This window comes from Pituophis catenifer, unplaced genomic scaffold (assembly GCF_029215685.1).
Source record: "Pituophis catenifer annectens isolate HBS135680 unplaced genomic scaffold, rPitCat1.0.hap2 SCAF_16, whole genome shotgun sequence".
Classification (NCBI taxonomy): domain Eukaryota; kingdom Metazoa; phylum Chordata; class Lepidosauria; order Squamata; family Colubridae; genus Pituophis; species Pituophis catenifer.
Genome location: NW_027256896.1, coordinates 9,839,961 through 9,853,586, shown reverse-complemented (window position 1 = coordinate 9,853,586; position 13,626 = coordinate 9,839,961). Strand labels below are relative to the sequence as shown.

Genomic DNA, 13,626 nt, shown 5'->3' with positions numbered 1-13,626 from the left:
TTTTAGGAAGGATTTGCTATTAGAATAGTGGTTACAGTATAAAGAAGAAAAGTGAAACACGTAGAAAAACAGAGATATACAAAAATGATCACCATAGAAAAAAACAAGATATACAAAAATGATCACCATGTCAGTTAATACATAGTTGGGTAACCTTTAGCATGAATGACGGCCTTATAACGCCTTCCCATGGAGTGAACCAAGTCTTTGAGTTCTGCAGCTGTTATCATGTGAAACCAAGATTGAAGGATGGCTTCTATTAACTGGGTTTTATTGCTGGGTCGCTTCTGACTAACAAGTTTCTTTAGTCGGCTCCATAGATTTTCAATTGGATTAAGGTCTGGGCTATTTCCAGGCCATTCCAGCGGTGGAATAGGATTATCTTGAAACTCAAAAAAAAAAAAAAAAAAGTGGTGTTATTAGCCATCCAACCTCAAAAATACACTTTTCCCAAAAGGTTTCCACAATTTTGGCCACTACTGAATTCCTTCTGCCAGTCCACCATTCAATTGGATTTGAGAAGATAAGGATTCACATGATGATCAGATTAAACAGACATAAAGAAAAACAGGCACCGCAAAGATCACTGCAATTTGCAAATCGGAAGAATAAACAGGCACATCGGTCCCAAATGAATGATTTTGCTGACCAATCTTTGGGCAAAAATTCTAGAGCATTGCCCTTTCTGCCGAATGTTGAAGGAGAAAGAAGGGAGAATGGGTTTTTTTCCCCCCCTTCTAAAGACCAATCACTCCCTAGCTTAAATAGGCTGTTCGTTCAGCAACAGCAGCAGCACTTAGACTTATATACCGCTTCATGGTGCTTTTACAGCCCTCTCTAAGCGGTTTACAGAGTCAGCACATTGCCTCCCAACAATCTGGGTTCTCCTTTTACCCACTTTGGAAGGATGGAAGGCTGAGTCAACCTTGAGCCAGTCAGGATTGAACTGCTGGCAGTCGGCAGAGTTAGCCTGCAATACTGCATTCAACTACTGGGAAGGAAGGAAAGAAGGAAGGAAGGAAGGAAGGAAGGAAGGAAGGAAGGAAGGAAGGAAGGAGGAAGGAAGGAAGGGGAAGGGGAAGGGGAAGGGGAAGGGGAAGGGGAAGGGGAAGGGGAAGGGGAAGGGGAAGGGAAGGAAGGAAGGAATAGCACTTAGACTTATATACCGCTTCATAGTGCTTCACACGCGGTTTACAGTGTCAGCCTCTAGCCCCACAACAAACTACATCCTCATTTTACCCACCTCGGAAGGATGGAAGGCTGAGTCAACCTTGAGCCAGTCAGGATTGAACTGCTGGCAGTCGGCAGAGTTAGCCTGCAATACTGCATTCAACTACTGGGAAGGAAGGAAGGAAGGAAGGAAGGAAGGAAGGAAGGGAGGGAGGGAGGGAGGGAGGGAGGGAGGGGAAGGGGAAGGGAAGGGAAGGGAAGGGAAGGAAGGAAGGAAGGAAGGAAGGAAGGAAGGAAGGAAGGAAGGAAGGAAGGAAGGAAGGAAGGAATAGCATTTAGACTTATATACCGCTTCATAGTGCTTCACACGCGGTTTACAGAGTGTCAGCCTCTAGCCCCACAACAATCTACATCCTCATTTTACCCACCTCGGAAGGATGGAAGGCTGAGTCAACCTTGAGCTGGTGAGATTCGAACTGCCAAATTGCAGGCAGCCGGCAGTCAGCAGAAGTAGCCTGCAGTACTGCACTCTAACCACTGCACCACCCAATGGAGAATGGAAAAATGGAGACACCCCACCCCAATGGAGAAAGGGACACCTCAGCAAAGATGAGTGGGTTTTTCTTTTTGTTGAGAAATTGGCCTGTCCAAGGTGACTTGTTCTCACACTGGGCTCCCTTCTGGTTCATCCTTCGTCAGTTGCCGGACCACCTTGACATCGTAGGCCCAGGCTTGGTTCACACCTTCCCCAGCTGTGTCAGTGTGGGTCCAGTTGGGGAGAGGAAACCGCCCAGCCACCACCCGAGCTTCTTCTGGAAGTTCCGTCAGTAGCTTTTTCTCCAGAAGCATCAGCTAGGAGGAAGAAGAGTAGAGATGTTCTTCTGAAGGATCTATTAGTTAATACGTAATAAAGATAGGTCAACAGAAGAGAGTATTTGTAGCTCAGCGTTGAGCCATGGGGTTCTCGGTGATCTCTGAGCTTGGCTGTTGTCTTGTAGATGTTTCATTACCCAACTAGGTAACATCATCAGTGCCAGAAGGGAGTGGGGTTGGGGGGGGGCAGGAGGAGGAAGAAGAAGGATTGTGGATTCCTTGATGTTCTCTGAACTTGGCTTTTGTCTTGCAGATGTTTCATTACCCAACTATATAACACCACAAGTGCTCTCGGTAATATCACAGCACTGATGATGTTACCTACCCTGTTTCCGCAAAAATAAGACATCCCCTGATAATAAGCCCAATCAGGCTTTTGAGCGCATGCACTAAAATAAGCCTCCCACCACCCCCTGAAAATAAGCCCTCCCCGAAAATACTTAAATGCAGAGCTGGAAATCAGGTAAGACAGCAAGAGGAGCCCCATCTTGCTCCATGCGCTCCAAAATAATAAAGACCTCCCCAAAAATAAGACCAAGCGCTTATTTCGGGGTTCAAAAAAATTATAAAGTAGGGTCTTATTTTCGGGGAAACATGGTAGTTGAGTAATGAAACATCTGCCCAAAACACACCAAACTCAACCCACCGAGAGCACCAGGGACCCTGGAGATACATCAGCCGTGCATTTTTGTGGGCTGCAACTAAAGCTCAAGAAGATGGCAGAAGTCTCGGGAGTCAACATCAGGAAGCCCAGAGGAAGAGGCTGCCTTTCACACCCCAAGTGCACTCGTGCCCCTACTAAATTAAACCAAACATATCCAGCTTTTACAACGGCTAAAGGCTAAACCTCAGGAGAGTTCACGGATGCTCTGGTTAAAAATTTATACATTCATTTTTGGTTTATTTATAACTATCCTCGATCTGCTATTGCTTGGCAGATGTCCCCTCCTTTCAAAGAAGAACATAGCTTCATTTTTTTTAAAAAAAACAAAGAAGAAGCAAGCCCATTTCTTCCTTGAAAGTGCAATAATGAAAATACCCTAGAGAGAGATAAAAGGGAAAAATTAAATAATGGTTGAAATCAGGGTGGATAAAAATCAATGATTTTTTTTTTAAAAATCAGATTTTTTTGATTTAAATCGGATTTTTTTGATTTTTATCGAATTTATTTTAATAAAAAACTTTTGGGGTAAAAATCTATCGTAAGGTAGTTTTCTATTTAAGATACATAAATAATTTAGTTTATTCCGCATGAAATGGAGCTTAGTTATGTAGCAGGAGGCTGTATATTCTGCAACACTGGGACTATGGGTGAGTCAACAGTGGGTCAAAGGAGTAGCAGAGATGACAGTTGCTCTTTAAAAATTATGATTTAAATGGAGTTGATTTAAATCAAGCCTTTTTACTAGTGATTTAAATCATGATTTAAATTGTGATTTAAATCAACTCGATTTAAAATCAAATCCACCCTGGTTGAAATAGAAGTATAATTGCTAATCTGAGGAAACAAAAATTGTAGGAATGAAAGTGGGTACATGGGTATTGATATGTATATATGCAGTGTTGGGATTCAGCCGGTTCGCACCACTTCGGGAGAACCGATTGTTAACTTTCTGAGCAGTTTGGCAAACTGGTTGTTGGAAGAAATCATTAGGGCAGAGAACCGGTTGTTAAATTACTTGAATCCCACCACTGACTATATGTAAATAAATGAATAAATATTAGAAGTATATGTATAAAAGATATAGTAGAAATAAGGGAGGAAAAAATGTATAACTATGAAATTTTTGATTGGTGTGAAACTGTTGAAACAGAAAAAGTGTTAAAGCTTTTTTTTGTTTTTTAAAAAAATGTTTAATAAATTTTTTTTAAAAAAACTAAAAAGAAAATACTCTTCTGATTTTCAAAGAGGAATCGCTCTTATTACAGGTAGTCCTCGAACTTACGACCGCTACAATGGCACTGAAACAAGTGACTTGCACAACTCGCACTTATGTCTACAGGAAGTTCTCCACTTACGACCTCAATTGAGCCCCAAATTTCTGGAGGAAAAAAACCTCTCCTGAAGAAAATATGATACATACCACACTAGGTGCCAGGAAGACAGTTACATTCCGACAATCGGATAAGTTCACCTTAAAAAAAAAAAGAAGAGAAAACATAAATTAGAAAAAAGAAGTTTACATTTTGCGCAATGTTGAAGGCAGTTTCTATTCAAAAAATCTGGAGCAAAAAGGAAAAAGAAAAAAAAATCTTTCTCGGGCCAACTCACTGGGTGTCTCTTCACATTTCACTCACAAGCCATAAATAATATTGGCTTGGCTTTGGCTCAGAAACCAAGAGATTTCGGTCTGCAAATGGAGAACTTCAGGAGTTTGAACCCAGCCAAGTGTACCGTATTTTTCGGAGTATAAGACGCACCTTTTTCCCCCCTAGGTGCGTCTTATACACTGAATGTAGCCCTGCCCACCCACTGGCCCCCACCCTTTGGCCTCTGCCTCGCAGCAGTTACCTCCTTGCAAGCAAACAGCAAGAAAAAACAGCTCCTTTCAGCGTCAGCACAGCCTAATTAGCACAAGTTGATTGGATCGGCCTCCCGACTCTCAGCTGATTTGCTCTCAGCTGTTTTGCGCAGGGCTCTGCCGCTTGCTGCAAAGAGGTAAATTGCTGGAGCAGATTTTTTTTCCCCCTTGTGCTAATCAAGCTATGCTGAAAACGAAAATGAAAGTAAAGCAGGCTGTTTGCTGCAAGGAGGCAAAATTGCTCAGAGGCAGAGGGAGATTTCTTTTTCTTTTTTTCCTCACCAAAAAAGGTAGGTGCGTCTTATACTCCAAAAAATACAGTAATTCCTTCAGGAAGCAGAAGCCAAATAAACCACAACGTGGCACAATTTAGTTATTGCAATGATTGACCAGGATATTATAGACTTTATAGCATCCCCATGATCATGTGATGCAGATTCAGACGCTTGGCAAATGGTTCAGACTTATGACCGTCGCTGGGTCTCGAGGTCATCGGATCCCCTCTGGCGACCTTCTGACAATCAAAAACAATGGGGAAGCCAGATTCATTTAACAACCGTGTTACTAATGACTAAAGAATGTTCTTCCTGTGCCAACTCAGGAAGCTCAAACTGCCCAAGGAGCTGCTGATTCAGTTCTACAGAGGAATTATTGAATCTGTCATCTGCACCTCCATAACTGTCTGGTTTGGTTCTGCAACCCAACAAGACAGAAACAGACTTCAGAGGATCATTAGAACTGCAGAAAAAACAATGGCTACCAACCTGCCTTCCATTGAGGACCTGTATACTACACGAGTCAAAAAGAGGGCTGTGAAAACATCTACACACCCCTTGCATCCTGGACATAAATTGTTTCAACTCCTACCCTCAAAACGACGCTATAGAGCACTGCACACCAGAACAACTAGACACAAGGACAGTTTTTTCCCGAACGCCATCACTCTGCTAAACTCTGCTCAACACTGTCAAACTATTCATTAAGTCTACACTACTATTCATCTTCTCATCGTTCTTATCACCCATCTCCTCCCACTTATGACTGTACGACTGTAACTTTGTTGCTTGTATCCTTACGATTTATATTGATATTGTTTCCTGATTGCTTATTTGTACCCTACGATTATCACTAAGTGTTGTACCTTATGATTCTTGATGAACGTATCTTGTCTTTTTATGTACACTGAGAGCGTATGCACCAAAGACAAATTCCTTGTGTGTCCAATCACACTTGGCCAATAAAGAATTCTATCTATCTATCTATCTATCTATCTATCTATCTTCTATCTAATGGAACAACTGTGGCGATTCACTTAACAACCGTGGCAAGCAAGGTCGTAAAACGGGGCGAAGCTAACTTAATGAAATGTTTCACTTAGCAACAGAAATTTTAGGCTCAATTGGGGTCGTAAGTCGAGGATTTCCCGTACACTCAACATGGTTTCAATGTCCTGGCATTATGCTCAGAATGTGTCTATGGAGATTCTCAGTCTTCCAGGTCAAGGTTGTCCCTTTTTTCAAGAGGCAACTGGACTTTCTGGTTTTTCTTTGAAGACGTTTCGCTTCTCATCCAAGAAGCTTCTTCAGCTTTAACTGGATGGTGGGGAATGGAAGGATTTATACTCCTTGCAGACAGCTGGTCATTTGCATTATTCAGGTAACCCTGAGGTCACAAATAAACCTCCAAGTGGCCTCAATGACCCTCTAAAGGTAAAGGTAAAGGTTCCCCTTGCACATATGTGCTAGTTGTTCCCGACTCTAGGGGGTGGTGCTCATCTCCGTTTCAAAGCCGAAGAGCCAGCGCTGTCTGAAAACGTCTCCATGGTCATGTGGCCGGCATGACTCAACGCCAAAGGTGCACGGAACGCTGTTACCTTCCCACCAAAGGTGGTCCCTATTTTTTCTACTTGCATTTTTTACCTGCTTTCGAACTGCTAGGTTGGCAGAAGCTGGGACAAGGAACGGGAGCTCACCCCGTTATGCGGTGCTAGGGATTCGAACCGCTGAACTGCCGACCTTTTGATCAACAAGCTCAGCGTCTTAGTCACTGCATCCCTATCAATGACTCTCTAAAAGGATGCAACTGACCAGCTGCCTGCAAGGAGTATAAATCCTTCCATTCTCCATCCAGTCAGAGCTGAAGAAGCTTCTTGGATGAGAAGAAGCGAAATGTCTTCAAAGAAAAACCAGTTGCCTCTTGAAAGAAAAAGCACTTTTGGGACTATGCTCAGAATTCCAATGTCTTTCCCTTTTTTCTCACCTTCCAAAGGTCTTCCTTGTAGTAAGAAACTTTTCCGTAACACCCAGCTTTCCATGCACGATAATTGGAAAGTCGCAACAGCCATGGATTAAGTTCATAGCCAACAGCTGGCCTGAAGCCTTGTTTGTAAGCTTCCAGGACCTGCAAATATAAACCAGGTTTGCTTATTTCCTGCATTTGTATTCTTCAGAAGCAAAGGGAGCTGCTTTCCAGGAGATCAAACAATCCATCTTAATCTGGTTTTATTCTGACTGACTGCCGTTCTCTTAGGATTCGGGGAGGGGGAGAGAGATATCTCCATCTCCAACACTGGAAGTTTTTAAGAAGATGTTGGATAACCATTTGTCTGAAGTGGTGTAGGGTTTCCTGCCTAAGCAGGGGGTTGGACTAGAAGACCTCCAAGGTCCCTTCCAACTCTGTTATTCTATTCTATCTCCAAATTAATTTTTAATTGGAAATCTTCCAGAAGCAAACCTCAAAATTTTGAATGGCGTTGTCTTTCCATTTTTAACAGAGTTTGGGAGAATTTTATGATCTCAAAAGAGAACCAAAGATTACATAACTCTTGATATAGCAACAGAACCAACCCACAGATGAAGAAAAAAACCCCCAATATAACTGAAATATACAGCAGTGGCCAAAATTGTGGAAACCTTTTTTGGAAAATGTATTTTTGAGGTTTGATGGCTAATAACACCACTGATTTTTTTTGGGAGTTTCAAGATAATCCTATTCCACTGCTGGAATGGCCTGGGAATAGCCCAGACCTTAACCCAATTGAAAATCTACGGAGCCGACTAAAGAAACTTGTTAGTCAGAAGCGACCCAGCAATAAAACTCAGTTAATAGAAGCCATCCTTCAATCTCGGTTTCACATGATAACAGCTGCAGAACTCAAAGACTTGGTTCACTCCGTAGGATGACGTTGTAAGGCTGTAATTCATGCTAAAGGTTACTCAACTAAGTATTAACTGGCATGGTGATAATTTTTGTATATCTCATTTTTTTCTACGTGTTTCCCTTTTCTTCTTTATACTGTAACTGCTATTCTAATAGCAAATCCTTCCTAAAAGTTATTGCATTATATTCTTGATTAAATTATCTTTCCATTGATATATAATTTTATGGTACTACTCCCAAAAAATAAGTGGTGTTATTAACTAGTTTGAGAAAATACACTTTTCCCAAAAGGTTTCCACAATTTTGGCCACTACTGTATGTATGTATGTATGTATATATGTATGTATCTACCCACCGACCTACCTACCCCCCTCTCTCTCATATATATATATATATATATATATATATATATATATATATATATATGTAGGTCTTTGGTTATTCGGGTCTTCTCCCACATAAAATTGGAAGTGTCTTGGCGACGTTTCGACGAAGTCTCATTCGTCATCTTCAGGCTGGTGTTCTCGGCTTCGTGCTTCCAGGAGCTCCTGGAAGCACGAAGCCGAGAACACCAGCCTGAAGATGACGAATGAGACTTCGTCGAAACGTCGCCAAGACACTTCCAATTTTACGTGGGAGAAGACCCGAATAACCAAAGACCTACATACAAACACCCGCGAAAACCTGAGAAAACATATATATATATATATATATATATATATATATATATATATATATATATATATATATATATATATATATTTATCTGTCTACTACCTATCTATCATTATATCTATCTACCTATCATTATCTATCTACTATCATCTATATCTATCTATGTATCTACTATCTATATCTATCTATCTCTATCTACTATCATCTATATCTATCATTATCTATCTACTATCATCTCTATCTATCTAGCATCTATCTATCTATCATCTATCTATTTATCTATCTATCATCTATCTATCTATCTATCTATCTATCTAAAACGGAAAAATAGCTCTAAAGGAGGATAACGAGCAACAGGAAAAACTAAACTTTCCCAGACTGCAACTGATTTTAAGGGAAGCAAAAGAAGCTTTTTTTTTTTAAAGTTTAAAATACAAAGTTACAACAAAAAAGGTGAGGATCAACAGAAAAAGTTTTAAAAATGGCACAAAACCCATGCTTTAAGTAAATGAATAAAAAAAAAGTTACTTTCAACTCTCTTTAATATGGATACAGTTACCTAATAAAAGGCACTTTTCTTTCAGTTTAACAAAAGAAAAAAAAGATACAAAACTAAAAACATAATGATATTCAAATCAAACCATCAAATAGTAACAGCAACAATGTATAATATTGTCAGCAAAAGCAGATTTTCTTGAAATCATGGGTCATGAGGAAAATAGGAAAAACAGGTCAGACTCCAGATATCCTGGCCAAGTTAGAGGTGAGCAAACTTTATCCACAATTTTTTGTTTTAGGCCTTTGTTTGAATCCCCAAAATTCCAGCCTCATGGTTTCCTCTCGCTGGGTGGGCGTGGCCAACTTTTTCTTTTTTAAAACTTTTAAAAGCATCTTTTCTACAACCTCTTCGGCTGAAGTGGTTGTAAAAAAAATGCTTTTAAAAGACTCTGACGATCCCAACTGAGCCGCGCGATTATCAGAGGCTTTTTTTTTTTACTTTTAAAAGCATTTTTTCGGCCGAAGAGGTTGTAGAAAAAATGCTTTTAAAAGTTTTTTTTTAAAGCCTCTGATGATCGCGTGGCTCAGCTGGGCATGGGGGAGGGAGCGCAGGGATTTTTGCTACCGGTTCTCCGAACCACCCACCGCCATTACTACCCGAACCAGGAGCATTTCAGCCCTGGCTGGGGGGGACTTCACAAGTGGGTAGCAAAATATCTTTTATGAGCCAAACAGGACTTCCCCATGTCCCATTTTAATGCTCTCAGTAACAGTAACAGTCGGAAGGGATCTTGGAGGTCATCTAGCCCAACCCCCTGCTCACGCAAGAGACCTGTACTAGGGATTTGAACCGCTGAACTGCCGACTTTTCTGATCGACAAGCTCAGTGTCTTATCCACTGAGCCACCTAGTTTGCCGTGTTCTCAGAAGAACATGGCAAAGCAACGAGATTTTTTTCTTTTTCTTTTTCGCATAAAGCTTTTTATTTTTTAAGATATCAAAGTTTCATTTTTCATTAAACAGCGTGTTGTCTGGGTATAAATAGTTTGAAAGACAGGAATCCTAATGTTTACAACAAAAATTCATGATGCTGAGATTAATTCTATAACAATAAAGAGAATCGCCATCATATTTACTTCTCTATTTTAACTAATCTCACTTATTTCATTGCATTGCATTACATTACGATGAGATTTTCTTACAATTCTGCCATCCCCAGAGCCCAGATCTATGATCTTCCCAGAACGGCCTTTGAGTAACTGCATCACGTTCTCGATTTGTTTAGCACTTGCTGGGACGTAGGGGACCTGAGGGAGAAAAGAGAAACTGGTATTCTACCCTGGAGTAAATGCCTGTGGAGATTCTCTGTTATCCAGGTCATGAAGGATGACTTGAGAATCATCCTGAAAAGATGGGGAGACATGATAGCAGTCTTCCAATATCTCAGGGGCTGCCACAAAGAAGAGGGAGTCAAGCTATTCTCCAAAGCACCTGAGGGCAGGACAAGAAGCAATGGGTGGAAACTCATCAAGGAGAGAAGCAACTTAGAACTAAGGAGAAATTTCCTGACAGTTAGAACAGTTAATCAGTGGAACAACTTGCTTCCAGTTGTGAATGCTGCAACACTGGAAGTTTTTAAGAAGATGTTGGATAACCATTTGTCTGAAATGGTGTAGGGTTTCCTGCCTAAGCAAGGGGTTGGACTAGAAGACCTCCAAGGTCCCTTCCAACTCTGTTATTATATATTATATATGGTTTCCCAAAGGTGCTTTTTTCAAGAGGCAACTGGACTTTTCAGTTTTTTCTTTGAAGACGAAGCATTTGCGCTTCAGTCTGAGATGGAGACAACACAGACTCATCCCCAACAGCCTGTGTTCAACAGTGAAGGGACACAGGGCTGAAAATGTCCTGCAGAAAGCACAGCTCCACAACACACAGTCCTTTCAACAGTTCCAAAAAGATTTCGCACCCATTTGCACGACTCAGGTGACCCTGAGGATACAGACAAACCTCCAAGTGGCCTCAATGACTCTAAGGTCAAAGTAAAGGTTCCCCTCGCACGTATGTGCTAGTCGTTCCCGACTCTAGGGGGCGGTGCTCATCTTCGTTTCAAAGCCGAAGAGCCAGCGCTGTCCGAAGACGTCTCTGTGGTCATGTGGCCGGCATGACTCAACGCCAAAGGCAAACAGAATGCTGTTCCCTTCCCACCAAAGGTGGTCCCTATTTTTCTACTTGCATTTTTGACGTGCTTTCGAACTGCTAGGTTGGCAGAAGCTGGGACAAGTAACGGGAGTTCACCCCGTTACATGGCACTAGGGATTCGAACCACTGAACTGCCGACCTTTCGATCAACAAGCTCAGCGTCTTAGCCACTGAGCCACAGCGTCCCTTAGTCAATGACTCTGTAAGAATGCAAATAACCAGCTCTGTCTGCAAGGAGTATAAATCCTTCCATTCCCTATCATCCAGTCAGAGCTGAAGAAGCTTCTTGGATGAGAAGCGAAAGGTCTTCAAGGAAAAACAAGGAAGTCCACTTGCCTCTTGACCTTTGGGACAATCATGATCTGGATGATTGAGCATCTCCATAGGCCTTTCTGCCACATTTTACGAGTTTTGACTTCAAAAAACCCCTCCAGCGCTTGACATGTGAAAGTTGAGGATGGAGGGGAAGAAAACAAAATCCCTTTTAACGTGTCCTCACTCCCCCATCCCCATTTTCTCCCTGGCCTGCACAACTCAGTGCCATTCTCCCCTTTAAAAGCCTTATTCAGTCACTTGATTTTACCTGCAGTTTTAAGGGCACCTTGCGGAAACCGGGCATAAGAATTCCTGCCCACACGACATAAACCGTCAAGCCTGTGCCGGCTGCAATTTGCAAAACACCCCAGCCATCTATTTTCTTGCCCTGCAATTCAGCGGCCACCTCTTCAGCATCTTCTGGATCCATCTTTTCTGTAAATTAATTCCGTTTTAGCACTAGTTCAGTAGATGTTAAAATTGTAATTTTAGTTGTCCTAAAAACCTCCTTTTCCCTCTTTCCATATGGGGTTGGTTTAATAAATCTTAATAAATTTTCTCAAATTTTAGTTAAATTCCCAGGGACCTTACAAACACACATTCAGAGATTTTGGTTGGCCACTGCACCAAACACGTTTTCTTTTGCAAATCAAGATTTTTGGATATTTAATCAGAACCCAAAAGCAGATGGTTAAGACTTTGACGAAGATCTGAAAACAAAACTTTTGCTGCATTGTTCATCCTGCCACAGTATAAACGGCTACAATAAACAGCCCTGAACCTCAACCTTAATACCTCTCTCAGCCTGTCCTACTTTGCAGGGTTGTTTGTCACAAGGGAGGAGAACAATATAGTGCCCCCATTTAATTGCAAGAATGCATGCAACTCTCTGCCCAACACTGAGCATTGCAACTTTGAACTCAGTACAATTGCAAGATGGATGGTCTGGAAATAAAATACAGGTGGTTCTCGACTTACAGGCACAATTGACCCCCAAAGTTCTGTCGTTAAGTGAGACATCAGTGAATTTTACCCCATTTTACGACCTTTCTTGCCCCAGTTGTTCAGTTGTTAAGTGAATCTGGCTTCCCTGTTGAACTTTGCTTGCCGGAAGATCTCAAAATTTGATCACGTGACCATAGGACACTGCAACTGTCATAAATATGAAGTAGTTGCCAAGGGTCCGAATTTTGATCACGTGACCTCAGAGTTGTGTAAAAAAATGGTCCTAAGTCACTTTTTCCCATTTTCAAGTCCCTTTTTTCAATGGTCGTTAAGTCTCTTCTTTGAACGGTTACTAAATGAACTGTTGTAAGTCAAGGACTACCTGTAAGGCAGACAGAGAAGGTGGCTCCAGGGCATGGGCAGAGTGCACATCCCCAGCTGGGGAGAAAGAAACAGATTTCCAACCATACCAAGAGAAAGAGTTACTGCAGATTTGCACCCAGATGCCTGCTTGGTCCCTCCCTCCCTCCCTCCCTCCCTCCCGTCTCTCTTTTTTTCTCTCTCTCTCTTCCTCTTTCCTTCCTTCTTCCCTCTCCTCCCCTCCTTCCTTCCCTCTTTCTTTTTCTTCCTCCTACCTTCTCTTCCTCCCTCCCCCTTCTTTCTTTTTCTCCCTCCCTCCCTCTCTTCTCTTTTCTTCTCATCCTTCTTTTTCTCCCTCCCTCCCCTCCTCCCTTTTCTTCCTCCCTCCCTTCTTTCTTTTTTCCTCCTTCCCCTCCCTCCCTTCTTTCTTTTTCTTCCTCCCTCCCTCCCTTCTCTTCCTTCCTTCCTTCTTTTTCTCCCTCCCTCCCCTCCCTTCCTCCCTTCCTTCCTTCTTTTTCTCCCTACCTCCCCTCCCTTCCTCCTTTCTCTCCCTCCCTCCCTTCTCTTCCTTCCTTCTTTCTTTCTCTCCCTCCCTCCCTCCTTTTCTCCCTTCCTTTTCTTCCTCCCTCCCTTCTCTTACTTCCCTCCTTCTTTCTTTCCTTTTCTTCCTCCCTCCCTCCCTTCTCTTCCTTCTTTCCTTCCTTCCTTTTGAATGCAAATCCAATCCAAGTCTCCTTCTTCCCCTTCCCCTCCCCCTCCCCCGCCCCTGGACCCCTCCCAGCGCTTCTTCGCCCAGACCCGCTTCACCTCCGTGATAGGCACTTCCTCGGGAGCCACGTGGCTCGCCCTCGGGGGAGCCGCGCGCCGGTCGGACGCTCCGTGTGGAAACGAGCGAGACGGGGAGGTT

At 42.3% G+C, this 13,626-nt stretch overlaps 1 protein-coding gene across 1 annotated transcript; it reads right to left on the bottom strand.

The window, feature by feature from the left end:
- Positions 1 to 1,775: 1,775 nt before the first annotated feature.
- On the bottom strand, positions 1,776 to 12,842 carry ANTKMT (adenine nucleotide translocase lysine methyltransferase). Its single transcript, XM_070955115.1, has 6 exons — positions 12,742 to 12,842; positions 11,683 to 11,849; positions 10,100 to 10,204; positions 6,825 to 6,965; positions 4,128 to 4,178; positions 1,776 to 2,022 (listed from the first exon to the last, which is right to left on the bottom strand). Exons 2-6 carry the CDS (start codon positions 11,842 to 11,844, stop codon positions 1,834 to 1,836), a joined length of 648 nt encoding a protein of 215 aa, XP_070811216.1. The 5' UTR covers positions 11,845 to 11,849; positions 12,742 to 12,842; the 3' UTR covers positions 1,776 to 1,833.
- Positions 12,843 to 13,626: the final 784 nt, after the last annotated feature.

What these genes read in the sequence shown, in the direction of transcription:
- ANTKMT (XM_070955115.1), bottom strand. Translation starts at nt 11,844, where the DNA reads ATGGATCCAGAAGATGCTGAAGAGGTGGCCGCTGAATTGCAGGGCAAG. An exon ending in AGGTGCCCTTAAAACTGCAG is followed by an intron (nt 10,205 to 11,682) that starts GTAAAATCAAGT and finishes TTTCTCCCTCAG; the next exon opens with GTCCCCTACGTCCCAGCAAG. An exon ending in ACAAGGAAGACCTTTGGAAG is followed by an intron (nt 4,179 to 6,824) that starts GTGAGAAAAAAG and finishes TTTTTTTTTAAG; the next exon opens with GTGAACTTATCCGATTGTCG.